This window comes from Sceloporus occidentalis, unplaced genomic scaffold (assembly GCF_023333645.1).
Source record: "Sceloporus occidentalis isolate IW3139 unplaced genomic scaffold, rSceOcc1.0.p SCAF_1, whole genome shotgun sequence".
NCBI classification, from domain to species: domain Eukaryota; kingdom Metazoa; phylum Chordata; class Lepidosauria; order Squamata; family Phrynosomatidae; genus Sceloporus; species Sceloporus occidentalis.
The window spans coordinates 11359289-11381751 of record NW_028316981.1 but is presented as its reverse complement, the minus strand read 5'-3'; the positions used below and the strand labels follow the sequence as shown (position 1 = coordinate 11381751).

At 42.6% G+C, this 22463-nt stretch overlaps 1 protein-coding gene across 6 annotated transcripts; it reads right to left on the bottom strand.

The window, feature by feature from the left end:
- Positions 1 to 306: 306 nt before the first annotated feature.
- On the bottom strand, positions 307 to 20353 carry LOC149320733 (uncharacterized). Of its 6 annotated transcripts, none has more exons than XM_089504855.1 (6): positions 20275 to 20353; positions 13092 to 14043; positions 9690 to 9810; positions 6267 to 6346; positions 4847 to 4976; positions 307 to 3212 (listed from the first exon to the last, which is right to left on the bottom strand). In XM_089504855.1, exons 2-6 carry the CDS (start codon positions 13737 to 13739, stop codon positions 2377 to 2379), a joined length of 1815 nt encoding a protein of 604 aa, XP_089360981.1. In that variant the 5' UTR covers positions 13740 to 14043; positions 20275 to 20353; the 3' UTR covers positions 307 to 2376. The 6 variants fall into 6 exon arrangements, with proteins under 6 accessions (XP_089360981.1, XP_089360977.1, XP_089360978.1 ...); XM_089504851.1 differs by having other exon boundaries at positions 20080 to 20347; XM_089504852.1 differs by having other exon boundaries at positions 20192 to 20347.
- Positions 20354 to 22463: the final 2110 nt, after the last annotated feature.

The window sequence follows — 22463 nt, the reverse complement described above, 5'->3', positions numbered from 1 at the left end:
CATGCTCATTCACAACCTCTAAGCTGTCTTCCTGTTTTGTTTTAACTAAATGAAAGAACCATCAATATCTTATGCTTCTGCAGTGGTAAAGTGGGCCCTGATCTGTCCTTTGTGCGCCTTTTTCAAGCTCTAAGATTTCCTTTTGGATAAACAGATTTTTTTTAAATGAAGAAGACCCCCCCCCCCCAAGACTTAGATCTTTGCATCTTTGTAAGAATGTATTAGGCATCTACACACTTCAAGTTAGTCAAGAAGTACAGACTCCCACACCAAACTGCTCTTCCAAAACAAAGACAGGAACGACAGTTTAATCCAAAACAGGTTTATTCATAACTAACATCCAAATCAATCTAAAAAGGGTATTACCTTTTTAGTTCAGCAGGGTTAGGAGGGCCTTTCCCAAACTGGTGTCATCAGGCTGTGGTGCACTACAATTCCCTTCATCCCCAGTCACTGTGGTTTATGGAATGTGTACAAGCTGTATTCTAACACACTTGGAGAAGGCTAAATTGGTAGGGGAGAAAGCTAACTTGAGATCCTACCTAAAAAAAGACTATTTATTGTTCAGGAGATAAAATTACAACTAAAGCTTTAAAAACAGCTTTAAAAATGTAAATTTTAAAACACTGTTTTGTAGCAGAGATCAGAAAGAGTGTGTGAAAAATTACTTTTCTAGCCACTGCCCATACCAGCTGGAGGATTAGAGTTAAAGGCTAGAGGCCAGTGATTCCCAAACTCTCCCCATCCAGGAGTTTTGGACTTTGGCTCCCAGAATCCCAGATAACTGGTCAAGATAGCTGAAGCTTCTGGGAGCTGAAGTCCAAAACACCTGGAGAACCAGAGTTTGGGAATCACTGGGCTAGATGTCAGATGTTAGATTTTGTGTATGAAGGCTGGTAACAAAGGACTGGTACATGTTTCCCCTGATACGCAGAGACAGGAGATATTGAAGGCACAGTTTCAAAAAGTTTTGATAAGGAGGAAAAATGGGAGGTGCATAAAGAAACCAGGATGGATGTCAACTGAGCTAAGTCTCAAAAAAGAACATGTACAAGAAATGGAAACGGGGGAATCACCAAAGAAGAATCCAAACAAATAGCAAGCATGACATGTAGGGGGAAAGTCAGAAAGGCTAAAGTGTACAATCAGCTCAGGCTTCTAGAGAGGTTAAGAAGAATTAAAAGGGCTTTTTTTGGTCCACAGAAAAAGGGACATGAAGGAAATGAAATAAATAATGAGATGGGGTGAAGGAAGCACACCTGTCTCAGTGGCATCTCCAGGATCATTAAAGCAACAAATCCAGTTTGTGTTTTAGTATGAAGTTTAAAGGAGATACTGAGCCAACACCCAAAAGATGATCAGTATCTCGGGCAACTTCCTCTCAAGTCTGGACTAAAACCCAGAACAGATTCACAACCTCACTAACATGAGCTTCAGACAGTAGATTCTGAACATTATCAGAGTTGTTAAAAAAAGTCACTTTCCCAAGCTCTGATCAGAAACTAGAGGCCTGGCCAGTTAATCGAATTCCCTGCAAGATTCCTCCATGGTGGTCAGCTAGTTGTCAAGAGCAAAAGACAGATGGAAAAAAAAAGGAATGAGTAAAGGGCACTTGATAACAGGCCAGCTTAGAAGAGATGCTAGTGGTTCTGTAGTGGTTTGAACACTGAACTTTAGAGATTATCACACAGGAGGCTAAGTGCCTAAATCCCATTCAGACACAGGATTTAAATCCCAGAAAAGCAGGATCTTTTTCAGACTCATTCGGAGCACTGAATATTAACACGAAAATAGCCTGCACAAAAACTGGACAAAATTGGCTGATGTTTACATCCTTTCGGGAGAATCCTGAAAGTAAAAAGCAGCTGATTGTGTTCACTTTCTGTGCGGCTTAATGCCGGCTTAAATCTCAATGCCCTCGAGGTCGTGTGAAAACAATCCTGCTTTTGCAGGATTTGTCTACTTTCTGTGCGCATTAATTCCTGACATCATGTCAAAACAATCCCGCTTTTGTGGGATATTCCCATTTTAAATCCTGTTTCTGTATGGAATAAACCCCATGGGATAAACTCCCATGATTCGGTGGACAAGGGTTCGAGTCCCTGCTCAGCCATGGAAACCCACTGGGTGAGTCATACACTCAGCCTCAGAAAAACCCATAGTAGAGTCACCATAGGGTTGCCATAAGTTGATCTTGAAGGCACACAACAGCAACAAAGTGATTATGCAGAAGTGGAGGAATCTTCACATTTCTCAAAGGGAACCACCTTGAAACCATCACTGCTAACCACAGAGTATCGCACCTGTCCCTCTTTTTTGTGGAAGCCGCTCTGATGCCCATGAAATTTACCTTTCTGATCAAACCCATTTCCTCCATTAAAGGCATTCAGAGGGTTTCTGTCTTCTGTGAGATCTTTGATGGAGAACCAAGTGATCCTTCCGGCAAAACTTCTTCCCACACTCAGAGCACTGGAAAGGCTTCTCCCGCGTATGGGTGAGTTCATGTCTGTTAAAATCTCTTTTGTGACTAAAGCATTTGCTGCAGTGAGGACATTCGAACGGCTTGTCTGCAGTATGAATTCTCTCATGTCTACGCAGAGAGTATCTGTGTTTTAAGTGCTTCCCACACTGCCAACACTGGTATGGTTTCACTTCGCTCTGCTTTCCTTGATTTCTCTGGAGTGTTTCTGCATAACTAAATCTCATCCCAAATTGATCAGAATCAGTCGTTGCCTCTTCTTCCCGATTCCTCAGCTGTCTCTCTATGTCTTCTTCCTCATTCTCGGCAAACTCAGATCTTCTCTCTCCTCTTAGAGTTTTCAGGGTTTCATCCAAACAGGAATTTTGTTGAAAGGTCCCCTCTGACATAGGACATTCATTGTGGGCTTCGATAGCAAGGATCGTTTCAAATTCTGACATGTAGCGATATTTTCGACCATACTTGGAGAACAAGGGGATTTTCTCCTTTGTGTGTGTTGTGAAATTTGCAATAGTGGTAGCTGTATGATTGTTGGGGAGCTCATTGCACTCAGTCTCCCTCTCCATGGACTGCTTCCTTTGTTGCTCATCCAATTCACATCTTTGTTTTTTCATCTCCTCCTTCACCATCACATCATCTTGGCTTTTTTGTGGGGGAGGCCTGGAGATCTCCCCTGGCTTATATATTCCCAGTTGAGGATTCCCTGTCTTGACCTGAGTTTCCTTCCCATCACCTGCAGAGGGGAGGAAAGGAATTGTGAAGATTGTATGGGTATTTCAGGACTACTTTAACTGTGTATTCCTGCATGGCTCCTGCAGCCCCTTCCAACACCATGGACCTTATCACACGGGTGAAATTGGGCAAAACTGGGATTTAAACAGCAATTATCCAGCTCAAAACACAATATTGCAATTAAGATTTTCACATGACATCGCTATACAGGCAATAAACAGGCTATGAACAGCAACAAATCATTTTCAGGGAAATTCTGAAAATGATTTGTTGCTGTTTATTGCCCATTTAATAGTGATATGTGTGAAAATCTTAATTGGGATTCTGTGTTTTGTGTTGGATAATCGTTGTTTAAGCCCCCAATTTTCTCCATGTGATAAGGTCCTATGAATCACAGTGGGCCCTTGGTATTTGCTTTAAATTTTGGTATCTCCCCATGGATACCAAAATCCTTGGATATTCAAGTCCCGTTATATACAATGGCATAGTAAAATGGTGTCCCATATATAAAAGGGCAAAATCCAGGCTAAAGTGCCCTCTATCACCATGTGCTGGCATGCGATCAAAGCATCCTGAAAATAGGATGAGAATTTGGAAATGTTACCCATTTGGGGTGCATCTACACTGTAGGAATACTGTCAGCCCTCCTTAACCATGGATTCTGTATCCATGGATTCCACTATCCCTGGCTTGAAAATATTCCTATAAATGAATAAATAAAAGAAAACATTGATTTTGCGATATTTAAAATAAGGGACAACATTTTATTATGTCATGGTATACAGTAAGACTTGCGCATCCATCCTGTGGGGGGATCCTGGAACTAAACCACAGTGGATACCAAGGGTCCACTGTAATGCAATTTGACACCACTTTAACTGCCATAGCTCCATTCTATAGAATCCTGAGATTTGTAGTTTTATGTATCTTCCCCATCACCCTGTACGGATGTGACAGCTGGGCAGGGAAGAAAGTGAATAAAAAGACAATCAACACATTTGAGATATGGTGCTGGAGAAGAAGGGTGAGGATACCGTGGACAGCCAAAAAAAAATAAATGGGTCTTTCAACAAATCAAGCCTGTATGCTCTCTGAAAGCAGAGATGATGAAACTGAGGCTGTCTTATTTTGGCCACCTCATGAGAAGGCACGACTCATTGGAAAAGACAATAATGCTAGGAAATGTAGAAGACAGTAGAGATGAAGAATGTATGCCAGGTGCATAGACTTAATCAGGGAGGTCATGGACCTGAGTCTACAAGACCTGGGCAGAGCAGTGGAGGATAGTGGGATTTGGAGATGTCTCATCCACAGGGTTGTCATGAGTCAAAGTTGACTTGAGGGCAGCTAACAACAACAACAAGCCATGTCTTTCCCTGGCACTAAAAAGCAAACCAACGTTTACCCCATTGAAGCTGCCGAGGAAAGACATTGCACAAGTGAGGAAACACAGCCAAGAAAGTGAGTCTTCCTGCATCATATCATCTCTACTGGTGGGACACAGAATACAGTCTTTCCAGCAGATCTCAGTCACTGGGGCAGGCATATCTAGTTCTCTGTTCAGTATTTGCCCTTTCAGATTCAAAAGTGGGGACCCAATTTGGTGATGTTTACATGACTGGAAGAGATACATACCCAGAGAAATTACATTTCTGTTGTTCTCCTGCTGTACTTCCCAAAACATGGTCTTTGGGCTGGGCTGAACCTCAGTCTGTGCCGCTACAAGCCAAGCCACCCCACTTGCTTCTTTACAGTTCACTGCCCTCTACAAATGGGGAAAAGAAAAACCACATTTCCTCAGCCATCAGGTTCTGTTGCAGCACAGATATCCAGAACTTGGAGTCACATTCCTGCCTTTGTTATAAACCTACATAAGAAGTCAACCTATTTATCCACAAGCACACCCCCACATGGATGGGAACTATAGTTAAACCTAGCAGGGACAGTATCCACCTGACTCAGGAAAAGTGCGCTACAGGTTGAGTCTCCCTTATCCAGAATTCCAAAATTAAAAATATTCCAAAATCCAAAACTGTCCACATCAGTGACTGAGATAGTGGCACCTCTGCTTTCAGTGAACACCAACTTTGTTTCATGCACAAAATTATTTAAACTATTGTGAATAAAACTACCTTCTGGCTATGTGTATAAGGTGCATATGAAGCATAAATGAATTTTGTATTTAGACTAGGGCCCCATCTCTAAGACATCTCATTATATATATGCAAATATTCCAAAACCCTAAATAAATAGATCCAAGATACAAAACACTTCTAACCCCAAGCATTTCAAATAAGGAAGACTCCACCTGTAGTTTTAAATCCTAAAAGTTCCCCCTAGAAGATTAAAGAGGGTGGAAGAATTTGCCATTTAAAGGGAATTTTGAAGAGCCTGGACCTGTTTTATGCTGGAAAGGGCATTATAAAAAACAGAATTTGACTCTTCTTGACCTAAAATGAGCCCACTTAAAGTATACTTACATTGGAAATCATGTCTACCATTTTGAATTAAAACGGGGAGGGGAAGATGGGAGATGAGAAGGTATATAAGACTCACAGAAGGCATTTTGTTCTTTCCAGGGACTACAAAATTGTAGTGCTATAATTCCATTTTAATTGGAATTAAAATTCTATGGCTGCATCCTATGGAATCTTGACATTTGTAGACTAGGGGCGAATGAGATATCTTGGATGGATGGATGGATGGATGGATGGACAGAGCTAGATAAAGATAGATAGATAGATAGATAGATAGATAGATAGATAGGCAGGCAAGGCGGGTGGGCGGCCAGCAGGCAGGCAGGCACTAGGAGCTCCTTGGCTGAAAATGTTCAATCTCTCATGAAACTACAAAATCCTTAGGATGTTGCAATGGCAATGAAAATGGAGTAATAGTGCTACAACTGTGTACTGAGAAAGGGCCCTTTGTTTAAAAGAAAATCCTGTAAGCAACAAAAGAAAAAAGGATCATTAACAGAAAAGTTGGCAGATATGGCTCCAGTATAGTACTGGCCTTAAACCCACCAGTGCCCTGATCCCACCAAGATGATGTGTACCTTTCTCAGCCCAGCTTCTACCATTCCTTGTTGTTCAAGAAGCGATGAACTGGGGTGACATGGCCACTTGTTTCCACTGCCTGTAAAGAATGGTAAGGAGACTTCAGAAAGAAACCAGTCCATTCTTTGTCTTTAGGAAAACCAGGTGAAGCAAAGGGCAGGAAATCTGTCCCTTTAAGATCGGTTGACAAGAGCAAATTTTGGCAGAGGCAACCAGCATGGCATAGTGGTTTGAGCATTGGGCTACGACTCTGGGGACCAGGCTTCAATACCCAGCTCAGCCATCGATCCCACTGGGTGGCCTTGGGCAAGCCACACTCTCTCAGCCTTAGGTAAAAGCAATGGCAAACCCTCTCTGAACAAATCTTGCCAAGAAAACCCCAAGACAGGTTTGCCTTAGGGTCACCAGATGTTGGAAACAACTTGAAGGCCCACAACAAAACCTGTGTTTTAGGGTCCTTCTGTGCTATGCCATTACAGCACTATGATTCCGCTTCAACTGCCATAGCAACATCCTATGGAATCCTGGGATTTCCAATTTAGGGAGGGGTATTTAGGATTCTTCCTCCAGAGCTTTAGTGCCTTCCCTAACTACAAATCCCATAAGTCCACCGGATGGAGTCACAGCAGTTTAAATAGAATCACAGTTTTATAACCTCTTTCCCATTGTAGTTTGGTTGGCTCCGTCTCCCCTCTTTTTTCATTAGCTAGCAAAGACCTATTTATTTAGGCAGGACTTTGGTTCTTAAGTTATATGGTAGAAAGGTATTTTCAATGTGCTTTGCTATATTTTTACTATTTTTAATAACATTTTAAATGTGGCTTTAAATTATTCTATTTAAAAAATAGATTAAAAACCCCAACCCTTTTGTGTGCATATTGCACCTACTTTATCCAGAATTCCAAAATCCAAAATACTCCAACATCCAAAATTGTTCTCATGGGTGGCTGAGAAGGTGATACTTTTGCTTTCTGATGGTTCAATGTACACAGACTTTATTTTGTACACAATTATTAAACATGTATGTCTATAGCTACCTTTGGACTATGTGTATAAGGTGTATATGAAACATTATGTATATGCAAATATTCCCACATTTAAAAAAACAACCCAAATCCAAGCATTTTAATAACAACAACAACAACAACAACTTTTTATTTATATGTCCCACCTCTTCCAAGGATCGAAGCAGGATTACATCATTTGAATGTAGCTGTAATTATTTTGAATAAGGGGGATTCGTCCTGTAATAAGATTTTATCTGAACATTGTTTTAAATTGCTACTAGCCTCCTGGGGTCCCATGTTGTGAGAAAAAATGGAATATTAATTAGTTGTTAATTAGTTAATTAACATTCCATCTTTTTCATAACTTTGGACCCCAGAAGGCTTACAGAAAATAAATGAAATTGGATTCTGGAGTGTTAAAGGAACCTCAGTGGTGCTGAAACCCTTCACCATTCTGCGTTTCTTTGCAACTCATTGTTCACAACTGGTCTCTTTTCACAGGAGACCTGAGCTACCTCTCAGAACATGCAGAGCAGTTGTTCTGCCTCAGTCTAGCAGTATTGCAAATGAGATAACAGACTCTTTTTCCCAAAGGATAGTGACCCAGAAAAACTAGATGGATTCCTATCAGGAGAAGATACTTAGCTATAGCAGGTTGAGGCCTCATTCTCACTACAAAATAAATTGTTTTTTTGAGTCAACGATGAAGCAATTTAGCACCAAATAGATGTTCACACTATTCGAGCCTTGATCGAATCCACCCATTTCAATTTATTCCACTTTGCGTTCACATTCAGCAGTGGATCAATTCAACATGGAGCTGCCTCTCAGGGGTTACCACACCACAGGAACCGAATCAAATAGACTGTGCATTCACATTTGCACTGAATCGATTCATTTCAAAAGAAGCTGGGAATGCCACGGATCCAGAAGAACTGGTTTAAATGGGTTTGGCGCTGCGCACCCCTCAGCAAACCATGCCAGAAATTTGGCGCAAGTGTGAACAACTCCCATTTAAACCTGTTCAAATCAGTTTGAAAACTGGTTTAATATGGGTGTTCCTTATCTGAAATGCTTGGGACAAAAAGTGTTTTGGATTTTGAAGTTTTTTAGATTTTGGAATGTTTGCACAAAGAGTGGGATCTCCACATTCACTGGGGTTAGGGGCACAGGATCCCTGTGAAAGTGGAAAAACCACAAATTAAAAAGCCCTATGTTTTTATCTGAGAGGACACCTCTCCAGATATCTTTAGATTCTCCAGCACAATTCTGTGGTCAACATCTGCCAGATGTTAACCACAAAATCATGCTGGAGGACCTACAGATGCCTAGAGAAGTATTTTCTCCAGTAATTTCTAGGTCCTCCAGCACAACACTATGGTCAATTTCCACCAGAGTTACACTGAAGGACCTAGAGATTCCCAGAGAGAACATATTAATCAAATCTGCAAATAACCAAATCCAAAAAGTCAAAGCTGCAAATGTGGAGGGCCAACTGTAAATAAGAAGATATCTTGGAGATGGAACCCAAGTCTGAACATGGCATTCATTTATGTTTCATACACTCCTTATATACTGGGCCCTCGGTATTCATTGGGGTTTTGTTCCAGGACCCCTTGTGGATACCAAAATCCTTGGATGCTCAGTTCCCATTAAATAAAATGGCATAGTGAAACTGTGTTCCTTATATAAAATAGAAAAATCAAGGTATGCTTTTTGGAATATTTTAAAGCCGTGGATGGTTGAATCCGTGGGTACAGAATCCATGCATATGGAGAGGGCCGACTGTACTAGATCCGGCACGTCAGATCAGACGTGGAATGAGAAAAAGTACACTGTACTGAAAAGAACAATTCAACTGGTGCATCTACTCTAATCGCTACTAGGCAGACTGGTTGGGATTGATGTTGATCATCCAGCAACTCTTGGAGGGCAATAAGCTACCATGCTGTAGTCGAACACAATGGATGCAGAAAATGAGGGAGTGGGCAACAGTGTGGGGGCCAGAGTTCAATTTCCCCTGAGACCATGAATCACCTCCCCCCCGCAAAGCAGGCCCCCAAACTTTCATTTTCCTGTGCAGTCCTTCTCAAAATGGCACCTGGAAGTGATGTGGTGTCACTTCTGGTTGCCATTTTGAGAGTGGAATTTTGCAGCCAAATTATTTAGAGGCATTATGGGGTTCTGTGCACCAGAGCTGCATGGGGTATTTTCATGTGTTTTCATGCATTTGACAAGCTTTCTGCATTGTTTGAGGGAACAAATTGCCCAAATATCATGCTGGTTTTTATAAAATAAAATTGAGGGCTTTGGAGAGATTAATGGGAGGCTTCAGGAACCACAAAAGGGGAGCCCAGGGGCCTCATGCAACCCATGGACTTCACTAGGCCCGTCTCTGACTGAGTGCATCCTTACCAAACAGATTGACCTCCATGTCACTGTCTTTTGGGGTTTCTTTGCAGACCTGCTCATTTGAGGCATCCAAGGGTTGCTCCCCTGCATCCAGCATCTCTATGCCCTCCTCCCTCAATGGCCTCTGAAACAGAGAAAATGATCCCAGTCATATGGTGGCTGGAAGAGAAACTGTGATAGCGCAGCAAGAGATACTTTCTGTTCCCTTCAATCTTTTCCTCTTATGGGTCTCATTCAAGAAAGTTTCTTTTTTCTTCACCCTAAATCAAAAAGTCAAGCTGGGCAATACTTTTACAGGGCTGCCAAAATATCATTTTATACCACTACAAGCTTTTGAATCCTTTACATCTCTTCACTTGTGGGTTCCAAAATTTGGAATGTAATGCCTGATGATGTTGCGTTCTGAATGACTCAAAATCTTGTGTGTGTGTGCGTGTTTTTTTAAATGATATTTTGGCAACCCAATAACAGAAATACCAACTTTGCTTATCATTTTTATTGCCTGACCTCACAGCTACCTACCTACTTTCCTCCCTCCCTCCATTAAATGCTTTTCAGATCATTGGTTTCTTGGAAATCTTCCGTTTCTGAAGCAGGTTCAGATACAGAGCTGTGAATATAGTAGAAAAGGTCCCCACTGCCTATCACAGCTCACAGACTGGACACATTATCTTCTTCTAACCAACAATTCCCAGAATCCCCCAGCATAGCACAGGATTCTGGGAACTGTCCGTCAAAAGAGTCATGTTTCCCATGCCCGCTCCTATGCATAGTGCAGTGAGTTGCAATAGGCATAATGTTCTCATCATTACAGTGGGGCCTTGCTATCTGCTGGGTTTTAACTCCAGGATCCCCTGTGGATACCAAAATCTATGGATACTCAAGTCCCATAAAAAACAATGGCACAGTAAAATGGAGCTCCGTGTATGAAATGGCAAAATCTAGGAAGTTTATCATGCTGGAGCTAATTTCAGCATTCCAGAGATTAAAGCGCATTTAAAACATCCCACAAATAAAGCAGAGATGGTGAATTGCACAAATGATTATCACATGCAATTGCGCAAATGAAGTGATATCAGAAATGCATTTTCGCTGAAATCCCAAAAGTAAAAAGATCCGCATTAATGCTTCTTTGTGACCACATTAATGGCAGGTTTTGTGTGTCGTCATGTGAAATTGTCTCGTGTAATTAAGCAATTTTTCCGGGATATTCACAGGATAAACTTCGTATGATAAACTTCTAGGTTTGCTTTTGGAATTTATATATTTAAAAATATATATATTCAGGCCATGGATGCTTGAATCTGTGGATTCAGTCTATGGATACAGAGGGCTGACTGTATATCTATGTGCCTGTAGTGCAGTTGCAACTATCTATAATTAATTAAATTGGTGGAACCACTAGGTGTGCAGTAAGTAATTAATGCTGTCACCCTCAGCCGCAGATTCAACAATCCACGGTTTGAAAATATAAATTCTAAAAAGCAAACCTTGATTTTGCCAAATTATAAAAGGAACACCATTTTACTACACCACTGTATATAATGGGACTTGAACATCCATGGATTTTGGTATCCATGGGGGGACCTGGAACCAAACCCCAGCAGATACCAAGGGCCCATTGTACAAAAACAGTGGTAAGTAGGATGTTGCACACATACCATCATACCCTTTTCCAAACTTCTAAAAGCATTTTTAAAAATTCTTTTTAAAATTTTATCTTTAGAAAATGCAAGCTACAATGTTTTGGAAAAAATGAGGAATACAGGGGTCCCTTGCATCTGCTGGGGTTGGCTTCCAGGACACCCCATGGGTACCAAAATCCGTGGATGCTCAAATTCCACCAAATGCAAAAGCATAGTAAAATGGTCTTATATAAAATGGCAAAATCGATGTGCACTTTTAGAAGATATATATATATATATATATATATATATATCCATGGATTCAACTATCCACAGTTTGAAAATATTGTGTGTGTGTGTATATATATACATATATATATATATATGTCTCAAAGCGTGGATGGTTGACTCCACGGATAAAGAATCTGTGGATATGGAGGGCCAATTGTATTTTTCTTTTCTTAATGAAATGGAGTTCAGCACATGCTGTTAAGGACTTCAGTGTTTACTAAGCACTTTCTGTTCTCTGTTTTTAATTGAGGGTTTGTCCAGACTTAGGCTGCATCCTCATTGCAGAAATAATCCAGATGTTTCACAAAGCAACAGTTCCCAGAATTCCGTAATATTGAACCATGGCAATTAAAAGTGATGTCAACTTTAAGCTGACTATACAGTATGTACCATTTTAAACAAGACAGTACCGTTTGTTTCATATTTCCAAACTGTCTTGTCTTTTAATATAAATGTCAATTTTGTCCCATTATTGAGAAAAATGCCGTTATGTTGTGAAAATGCTTTGAAGATGTCTGTTTGAAATCGTAGTTGTTAAAAAAAATGTGCCATAAAGTGTAAGAAGTCTTATGATAAGATGTTGAAAGATCAAAATTTGCTGTGTAAGATTACTTCATCAGAAAAATATTTGTGGTACGATCATGGTGAAATACAGTTCCCCTCTACGCCTCCCTAAATTTCTGTATTAATTCTGTTACTGAAGAATAATTGTTAGCTCAATATATTCATGAAATGAAACATCTCTTATTGTCTTACTTTTTCAGGAATATGGACTACTACATAACCCTGTCCTGTTTTTGCCATTATAATGTCCTGTTTTTGTCTCAAGGAAATTTGGTCAGCCTAGTCAACTTGGATTATTTCTACAGTGCAGATGCAGCCTTAAAAAGGCCAAAAACTCCTAGGTTTTGTCCGTATGCTTTCCGGTTTTATTTTAGAGCTCTATACACATTTTGCTTCTCCCAGAATATTTTCTGTCTGCTCCCAGTACGACCAGAGACTTTTTATATTGGCTCTTCAGTTTGATTTATTTTAATCCTGCATCAAACTGGAAACAACGGCCCTAGCCAAACGGGCCTATAGTGCGCCCTAGTCACGTGCTAGGGGTTGGCCGAGGGCGCACTGCCCATATGTGCCTCACTCCTAGCCCATGACGAGGGCATCAAAATGGCGGCACCCTGTACACACATTGCACCCCTTGTGACATCGCAAGTGCACCATTGGCAAGTTCTTTTTGCTGCGCGAGGAAGCTGCACGGTTTGTCCAATGCAGCTTCCTCGCACGGCAAAACAAGGTGCCGGCAGACCACCCTTTTTGGGCGGTCTGTACCCCGTCAACAAGAACAATATCCGGGACTTTTCAATCAGTCTGGATGTCTGCCTTGGTCTTTCAGTCTGTCTGCTTTCAATAACTGCAGGTGGTTTTGGAAACCAAACAAAATTCTGTCCCATTATCAACACTGAATTGAAATTCAATATTCCAGCTTCACCTGAATCTTCTTCCCCTTTCCTGCCTCTTCCATTCTCATCATGAAGTCCTCCACCAAAGCCAGGGCCTGAGAGCAGGTGTCTGGGCCTCCTGCTCGGATCCAACTTTGCAGATCTGGGGGGAGACTGGCCAGGAATTGTTCCAGGATCAATAGCTCCAGGATCTGCTCCTTGCTTCGTCTCTCCGGCTTCAGCCACCGGTGGCAAAGCTCCTGGACTTGGCTGTGAATCCTTTGGGGATCTTCCACCCTCTGGCAGCGAAACTCTCGGAAGTGTTGGCGCTGCATTTCCATTCTCCAGGTGTCACCTTGCAATATGGCAGCCTTCACTTTCCCATAGTCCTCTTTGTCTCCGATTTCCAGAGCATGATATGCCTCTTTGGCTTTACCACTGAGAGCTGGCAAAAGCCGGGCTACCCACTCTTCTCGAGGCCATTGGCAGGCTTGGGCCACTTGCTCAAAGGAGGCCAGGAAGGCCTTAGTATCATCCCATTGGGATGTCTCAGCCATCTCTGGGTTCTCCCCTCTTGTGTGAATGGGCTGCAGTGTCCTCCGAACGTCCTTCTTGTCATTTTCCCAGCATGGTTCCCCTGTTCTGAATGTTTCCCCTCTCCTGTTTTGTAATACGCCCCACTTGGGTGGTCCAGCCATATAGTCCACTTCAAGGATGTTGGTGGCTTCTTCAGCTTTGGCCACAACCTCTTCTGTTTCTGGAGTTGAAGACGTTTACTCCTCCATTGCCCTCACTTGGGCTTCTTCCCACTCAAAAGCAGACAACAAATGATGACCCTGGGGGGGGGGGGGGAAGAGGGATATTCCTGACAAAATATCTTTGCTCTGAAATGTCCCGAAATGTTGAGAAGGTGGAGAAATGGCCTCCTTGGCCTTCTCTGTTGGTCTTCTAGCCTTTCAGGGCAATGACTCAAAGTTGTTGGCTGGTTCCTTTCTTTCCCACCTGGGCAACAAAAAGAATGGCAATTGTGAAAAGTTGTAACAGCTGACCAATGACATGCCTGGAAATATTCCTAGTTGAAAGGGAGTGATTTTCTATAAGAAGAATAGGCAAGAAAGAGAGAGTGGGGGGGAAGAAAATGATTAAAACAAAGAATGGCACCAGAAAGTTTTTCTAAATGTTTAGGCCGCATCTCGTTGCTTGTAATTTCATAATCTTGAACGTTCTGGTAAATCTTGTATTTAATTCCAATTTCTTGAACAGTGATCCCTCCACATTCGCTGGGATTAGGGGTGCAGGACCCTCATGAATGTGGAAAAACTGCAAATAAAAAAAAACACTATTCCTTTGGTGAAGTTGAAGGCTTTCATGGCTGGCACCCATAGTTTTTTGTGGGGTTTTCAGGCTATGTGGCTGTGTTCTAGAAGAGTTTATTCCTGACATTTTGCCGACATCTGTAGCCACAGATGCTGGTGAAATGTCAGGAATAAACTCTTCTAGAACACAGCCACATAGCCTGAAAAACCCACAAGAAAACTATTTTTTGCCTGAAAGAACCCCTCTGTAGGAATCTCCAGGTCCTCCAGTGCAACTGTATGGTCAACATCTGCCAGAAGTTGATTATAACAGAATCATGCATGGAGGACCTACAAATGCCTAGAGAGAAGGGTTTTCTCTTGGAATTTCGAGGATCCTCAGCACAACTCTATGGTTAACTTCTGGCAGAATTGTGCTGGAGGACCTCGAGATTCCTAGAGATAACATATTAATCACAGGACCTTATCACACGTGAAACTGGAACTCCAATCTGGAGCCCTTCCACAGCAAGGGGAAAGCAGGGTTACTTCGAATCGAAGGTAATTCACGTGATGCATTATCACACGTGAAGAACAAAATTGTGGCGATTCCTGAGTCAAAGTGGAGTGAGATCACTTTAATTACCACACCAGTACATACCATGTGGATTCAACGATTTGAATTGGCACCCTTGCGCATGCTCAGTGGGGGTCTGAACGCATCGAGACCTTTTACGCTTCCGGGGTGAAGAAGGGGGCCACTTTCTGGTTCCACTTTCACATGAATGTTCACATTAACTGTTCCTGTCATCTCTCCCCTCAGCCTCCAATGGCCCCCTCCTTTGCTCCCATCTCTCCCTCCAGCCTCCTGTTTAATTCAGTTCATCCCTGCCATCTACATCTAAATCTACCCTTCATTTCATTCCCTTCACCCCTGTTATCTAGATCTAAATCTACCCTCCATTTAATTCCCTCCATCCCTGTCATCTACATCTAAAACAACCCTTCCAAGCACCGGAAGCAAATGGGGCAAAACTGCAGCACAGCATCATGGGAAATTTGCCACCTTGGAGGTTTGGGGGGGGGGTGTACCAGGACAGAAGCAAAGTTGCATTCCACACCAGACCAATTTTGAGTGAAACTGAAGTGAGCTTAGAAGCAATTTTTGTGAATTTGCTTGTTACCGAATTCACCAAAATGAGGAGTCACTTTGGATTGACTGCGGAAGTGCCTCGCAACAACCCCCCCAAAGAAAGCAATCATGTGAGATAATACATAATGTTTTAGCGTGAATCCACATGGTTGGACCCACAGTCGCGTCAGAACAGAGCTGCAAAACCCTCCGTGTGATAAGGCTCAAAGTCTCAAATAATCAAATCCGCAAAAGTGAAAGCTGCAAATGTGGAGGACCAACTGTAACTTGAATCCACTGGTTTGTTGCTAGTTGCTGGAGCAGCAGAAAACAGGCTGCCTCCATCTTCTGCATGACACCCCTTCGGATAAGATTCGGAGGCATAGGAGTTTATCACTCGGGGCAAATCCTGTGCAGAAATTAATTTAAACTGAAAACAACCCACATTTGCTGTTTGCATTTGTGGATGCCGTTTGGTGTTAACCCGAACAGAAAGTTGAAAATACCCGCATTTGCAGGATGTTTTTCAGCCAACGTTTATAGTTTTAACTGGCTTTAATTTTTTTGGTAGTTTCATTACATTTTAAACTTTTGCATGCTATATATTACTGGCTATGTTTTGTATGCTATAAATTACTGGCTTTTGTATGCTATAAATTACAAGCTACGTTTATTTATTTTTTAAATGCCATGAGTCCCAAACTGGAAGCATGGCACACAGACTGAGTCTCCCTTACACAAAATGCTTGGCACCAGGAGTGTGTTGAATTTTGAACTTTTGTTTCTTTTTGTTTATTTTAGAATACCTATATTTGCATATACATACATAATGAGATTTGGAGATGGGACCCCAAGTCTAAACACAAAAGTCATTTATGCTTCATATGCATCTCATAAGCATAGCCTGAAGGCCATTTTATATACAATATTTTAAATAATTTTTTGCATGAAACAAAGGTTGTGCACACTGAACCATCAGAAAGAAAAGGCCTCACTATCTCAGCCACCCATGAAAAAAAGGTTTTGCTTTTGGAGTATTTTGGCATTCAGAATTCCAGATAAAACAGAGTCAACCTGCAAAATATTAATTACAATAAAGATGAATTTGCTGAATTCAGTTGGAAAGTGTATTATTATTATTATTATTATTATTATTTGCATATTCAGCATGTACAGCGCTGTGCAAACTTACAGCACTTTATAAATAAACATTATAATTATTATTATTTACAAAGTGTATTATTATTATTATATTTTACATATTCAGCATGTACAGTGCCATGCAAATTTATAGCTCTTTACAAATAAACTGTAATTATTATTATTATTTTCAAACTCAAGGAGCAGGGGACTTTAAAAGAAAGAAGGAAAGAAAAATCTGAGTTAGAGAGATCATGATTTTCTCCTTTTTCTATTGTCTCACACGCTTTCCAACATTTCACTGACAAAAACTAGCATGCATTTGGTCACATAGAAAATGGTCAAGATCAGGGGTAGGCAACCTGCGGCCCGCGGGCCGGATGCGGCCCGGCAAGGCCTTGGGACCGGCCCCCGCCCGGTCCTGCTGCCGATTGCTGCCGGAGCCTTTGGCCTCTCGCATGAGGGCGTGGGGCCTTTGGCCTATCAGGAGGAGGTGGGCAAGGGGGGGCAAGCGGCAGGCAAGGGGGGGGGCAAGCGGCAGGCAAGGGGGGCAAGCGACGGGCAAGGGGGGCAATTGTCTATAGAAGCCTCCAAAACATGCATTTATATTAACATTTTTTTAAAAAATCAGCAATTTTTTTTGCGTGTCCTCCATTTTTTTAAAAAAAAGTGTCCTCCATTTGAAAATTTTGTTCTACATTTGTCCCGGTTTATTTATTTATTTAATTTTTAAATTTTTTTAAAATTATTTAATTTTTGGCTTCGGCCCCCCAGTTGTCTGAGGGACAGCAACCCGGCCCCTGGTTCAAAAAGCTTGCCTACCCCTGGTCAAGATGATAACTCTGGAGACAAAAAGGTTCAAATCGATGCTCAGCCACAGAAACACATTGGGTGACCTTGGGCAAGTCACACTCTCTCAACCTCAGGAAACCCTGTGATAGGTTTATCTTATGGTTGCCATCAGCTGGAAATGATTTGAAAGCACAGAACAATAAGAAGATGACAATAGTTATTCATGAGGAAGAAGAGACAGTCTAGGAAAGGCTGCAACTGTTTGCTTTTTCCTGAGCCTACAGGGAAGAGCAAGGAAAAAACTGAGTTCAAACTACTTTCGTCCTTTGAACTGAATTTACAACAACAAAAATAAGCTGAGGACAAAGGACTTTATTACATGGGCAAAAAAGACGGGAGCATAGCGGGATGTTCCCATCAATATCGTGAACAACGTTATGCAATATTGCAATTATCCCACAATTATCGTGTGAATAAAGAGGTATTGTAGCGCTGCTTTTTATTCAGGGGAAAATCCCGAGAACAAAAAATGGCACTAGAATTCCTCTTTATTCATGGGATAATCGTGTGATAATCTTCACATTATTGTGTGATACTGGCAGGAGCATCCCGCTACGCTTTGGTCTTTTTTGAACGTTTGATAAAAGTCGAAAGAGGAAAAGCGGGAGAAGGAGAGAAATTAAGGTTTGCTAGTTGGAATTTACACTTATAAAAATATATATTTTTAAGCCATGGATGCTTGCATCTGTGGATAAAAAAATCCGTGGATATGGAGGGCCAACTATAAGTGGTAAAATATTGGACTGAGGCAGGCTTAGATCTTAATGAAACCATGAAATTCTCTAGGTGACGACTTCAGCCAATCACTTCTCTCTCAGGATGAACTACCATCACAAAGTTGTTGTTGTTGTTGTTGTGAAGAGAGAGGAGCCACGAATGTATACCTTCCAATGGTCGCAATTGATTTGGCAGGAAGAATCCTGATTAATCCTCTGTCATCCCACTTTTTGGGCTACTCTTAAAATGTCCCAGTTTTCCATTTTATATACGGAGCATCATTTTGTTCCAGGAAGCGTTCCCAGACAACACTTGATTGCTATCATAAGTTTATTTTTTTATTTGTTGTTTGCTATATTTTATTATTTAATGTTAGTATGTATTAATATGTATTACGTTAAATTATTTTAGTAGAATGTACGCCTTAGGCAGGTTTATTTTATTCTATTTTTAACTGATTGTATGTACAGCGCTGTGTAAACTTACAGAGCTCTATAAAGCTTAATAATTTGAATTATTAATAATAAATGATCTTATGTCCATATATTTCATGATATATTTTTTGTATTAGTTTACACTTTTATAGTATTGTCTTAACTTTGTTGAAGTAATGTTTTATTAATTTTTTATAATCTTGTTTGTGGTTTCTTTGTGTGCCATAGGCAGGGTTTTGTTTCTACAGTCATCCCTCCATACTTGCAGCTTTGATTATTCATGGATTTCATTACTATGTTCTCTCTAGGACTATCTAGGTCCTCCAGTGCAACTCTGTGGTCAACTTTAACTAGAAGTTGCACTGAAAGACCATTTGTAGCTACTCCAGTGCCATTCTATGGTCAGTGTATGTTGGACATTGACCACAGAGTTGCACTGGAGGATCTAGAAATTCCTAGAGAGGTGTCCTCTCAGGTAAAAACAGTGTTTTTGTTATTTGTGGTTTCTCCATATTCACGGGGGTCTTGTTCCCCTAACCTTAGCGACTATGGAGGGTCCCAGCGGATAACAAGGACCCACTGTACCTCCGTCCCAAGACCAAATGTTTGGTTAATTTTTTACTAGGATGGCATTCATTTCCCATCAGGAACTTTACAAAGTCAAGCTTTAAACATCCTTGAAAGTGGTAAAGGGTGGATCATTGAGGCCCTTTGTATATAATAATACATAAAAGCCACACTCTCAAAACATCTGCAGGGTCTGAGTTTGACTACTTCTGCTCTGGGGCCTCTTGCCATTCCAGTCTATGGACAGATGGGATACGTAGTTTGGCTGGGAATTCTAAATACTGGACCCTAAACTGCAAGGTGGTTTGAATGCCGGACACTGGAGACCAGGGTTCAAATCCTGGCTCGGCCACGGAAACCCACTGGGCGACCTTTGGCAAGTCACACTCTCTCGGCCTCAGAGGATGGCAATGGCAAACCTCCTCTGAACCAATCTTGCCAAGAAAATGTACGCCGTACGCAGGCTTTTATCTGCTTTGTTGTCGTTTTGCTTTGTAAAAAGCTGCGCAAGGCCTACAGCGCTCTATAAAATAAAGGTAATTGAAGGCACCCATCCAGAAAGTGCAAACCCCAAGGTCACCTAAGGATGTATTCCCATGGCAATTAAAGTGGGGTTAAACCGCCATGTCGTGCACGTAAAGCATATGTAGTGCGTGCAAAGTAAAGTCAAACTGTTAGGTAGTGCTATGTAAAGTACACACACCACATATTCTTTGCATAGCAGTGTTATGTAGTGTATATAAAGTGGGATTAAACGGCTATGTAGTGTATGTAAAGTATACGTAACGTATACAAAGTGGGATTAAAGCACTTGTAGTTCCCAGGCCTCTCCGCTCCCTTGCTCCAATTTCTTCCAAATCCTGGGAGGAGGAAGCTGAGTTTAGCCCTTTCCAATACAAACCGGCTTTTCCCAAGACAGCCCCAGTGGTTCCTGCCTCCTCCGGAGCCCCTGCTGGGCGCCTCCTTCTCCCGCTCCTCCTGGGCCCAGAGGGGTCCTCCCCACCGTCACCTGCCTCCTCCGCAGCCCTGCCTCCCTCACCGCCGCCGAGACGAGGTTCGCCCGGAGCCCCTCCAGCTTCTCCCGCAGGCGCTTCACCTCCTCCGGGGTCTCCGCCGCCATCCTCGCCTCACGCGCCTCTGACGCAGCAGCAAACCCACCGCCCTCAACTTTCCGCCGCAGACAGACTGAGCTGCGCGCCCCGTCGGAGCCCCCTTTTAAAGGCTCGGGTCTGGGGGCGGGGTGCACAAGGGGCGGGGCGCTCGGCCAGGGATCCAATCAAAGCTGCGAGCCAAATAAGGAAACTCCACGTTCCCTCCCCCTCCCCCTCCTTCCCGGCAGAGCTGCTGCTGCTTCTTCTCCGGTGCAATTCCCAGGACCCGCCAGCAGGGGCGCTCAGGGACCTCCAGTTTGCAGCGAATATAATAATACAGCAAGGAAGGCACGAAGAGGTTGCTGCGTTCGTTGGCCATTTAAGAAACATGTTGCATGGGTTGCATCTAGCAAATGGTAGCTGTGTTGGCTTGGCATCTGACTAGAACCAAAGAACTGGAGGTCTTCCAAGAGTTGGAAGAGACCTCCAAGGGCCATCCAGTGCCATGCAGGAACTCCCAATCAAAGCACTCCCTGTGACAGGATCATGGCATCACAGAATCATAGAACTGCAGAGTTTGAGGAGGATCCAAGGGTCATGGATCATACATGGATCATCCAGTCCAACCCCCTTCTGACATGCAGGAACTCCCAATCAAAGCATCCTCGGCAGACGGCCATCCAGCCTCTGCTTAAAGGCCTCCAAAGGAGGAGACTCCACCACAAACATCTCCAGTTGTGTCTTCCCCTCCTGTTTGGTTTGTAACATCTTGCCTGGTGAAGAAACCCATGGAGCTTTGAAAGCTTGCAACAAGTGTGTTGTGCCTTTTGGCTGCTAATCAAGGTGTATCACTGATGATGGGTTTTAACAGTAAGGAAGGGTTAGGCAAAATAGTAATGATTCTGAGATAGACCTGTTTTGTGTTATTTCAAATGTTTTGATATAGGATCTCTGAGACTCAGCTGCGGTGCTAATCTGGAGAACAGGGTTCAATTCCCCATTTCGCCATGAAACCCACCGGGAAAGTATGGGCAGGTGACACTCTCTCAGCCTCAGGGACTTCTGAACAAATCCTGCCAAAAAAACCCAATCATAGAATCCTAGAGACCCCAAGGGCCATGGAGTCCAACCCCATTCTGCCATGCAGGAACTCCCAATCAAAGCATCCCCATTGACAGATGGCCATCTAGCCTCTGCTTAAAGACCTCCAACAAAGGAGACTCATGATCATGTCAAAACAGCCTTTCCATTTAAATCAAAAGCAGATACAGTGGCTTAACAGAGGAAAAGAAAGTAAGAAAAACCACCAAACCAAACCACTTCCACACCGGGATCTACCAGGATCATAGCATCCTGATTCTGGGTCATCTTTTTGGCGGAGAGCAACTTGTTGGGGCATGTAGAATCAGGATTAAACATGCAAACATGCAGGAGACATGCACATGAAGCAGGAACGCCAGGGACGTAGCCAAGGGGGGGGGGTTTCTTGGGTTCCGGACCCCCCTCCTTCCATTAGAAAAATGAATAGTGTGTGCTGCTGCGCTGCCGCACCCAAGCCCCATTATAATGGTTGGACCCCCCCCCTTCTTAAAATCCTAGCTACATCCCTGGGAACGTCACTGGAAGGTCTCTGCTGTGTAGCTCTGTGCAGGCTGCAAAGAAAACATTCTCCTGTACAGAAGCTGCCAGCCTGATAAATAACTGCTGAACAGCCGAGTACTCAAAAAGAGGACTTTAATCCGGACATTTTCGGTCCAGAGTGCTCTATACTCCGACAAGCCCCTCCAAAATGTCATGGGATGTGCTATCATGAGACTCCAACATTTCCCTTGTGTGTTATGTAGACCTACAAGCTGAGACCCAACCTGCTGGCCATCCTTTCACGCCTTTCTTTCCACAGGTAACGCCTTCATATTTGGCATCTCTGCCGTGGGAGTAACCCCTGGATTGGCCCAATCCTGCACTGCAGACTAAGTTTTTCTGAATGTTTGGCTTTGGGGGACGAAGTTGGCCATGAGTCAAGTTTGTCCCTATGCCCCTTTATCGGGGCAAATGCTAAGGCATATAACTTCCATCTTTTGAACATCGATAAGATCTGTAGGTTTATACTGTTGAGACTTCCCATTTGCTTCTCCAGGCCTTGGTTATTTCATGCCTGGACTATTGCAATAGGCTACTGGCCAGTTTGCCTTGC

Excerpts from the sequence above, each read along its gene's own strand:
- LOC149320733 (XM_089504855.1), bottom strand. The coding sequence starts at position 13,739 with ATGGCTGGACCACCCAAGTGGGGCGTATTACAAAACAGGAGAGGGGAA. Across the intron at positions 6,347-9,689 it reads CATGGAGGTCAATCTGTTTG|GCAGTGGAAACAAGTGGCCA; the intron begins GTAAGGATGCAC and ends CATTCTTTACAG. Across the intron at positions 4,977-6,266 it reads TAGAAGCTGGGCTGAGAAAG|AGGGCAGTGAACTGTAAAGA; the intron begins GTACACATCATC and ends CCCCATTTGTAG.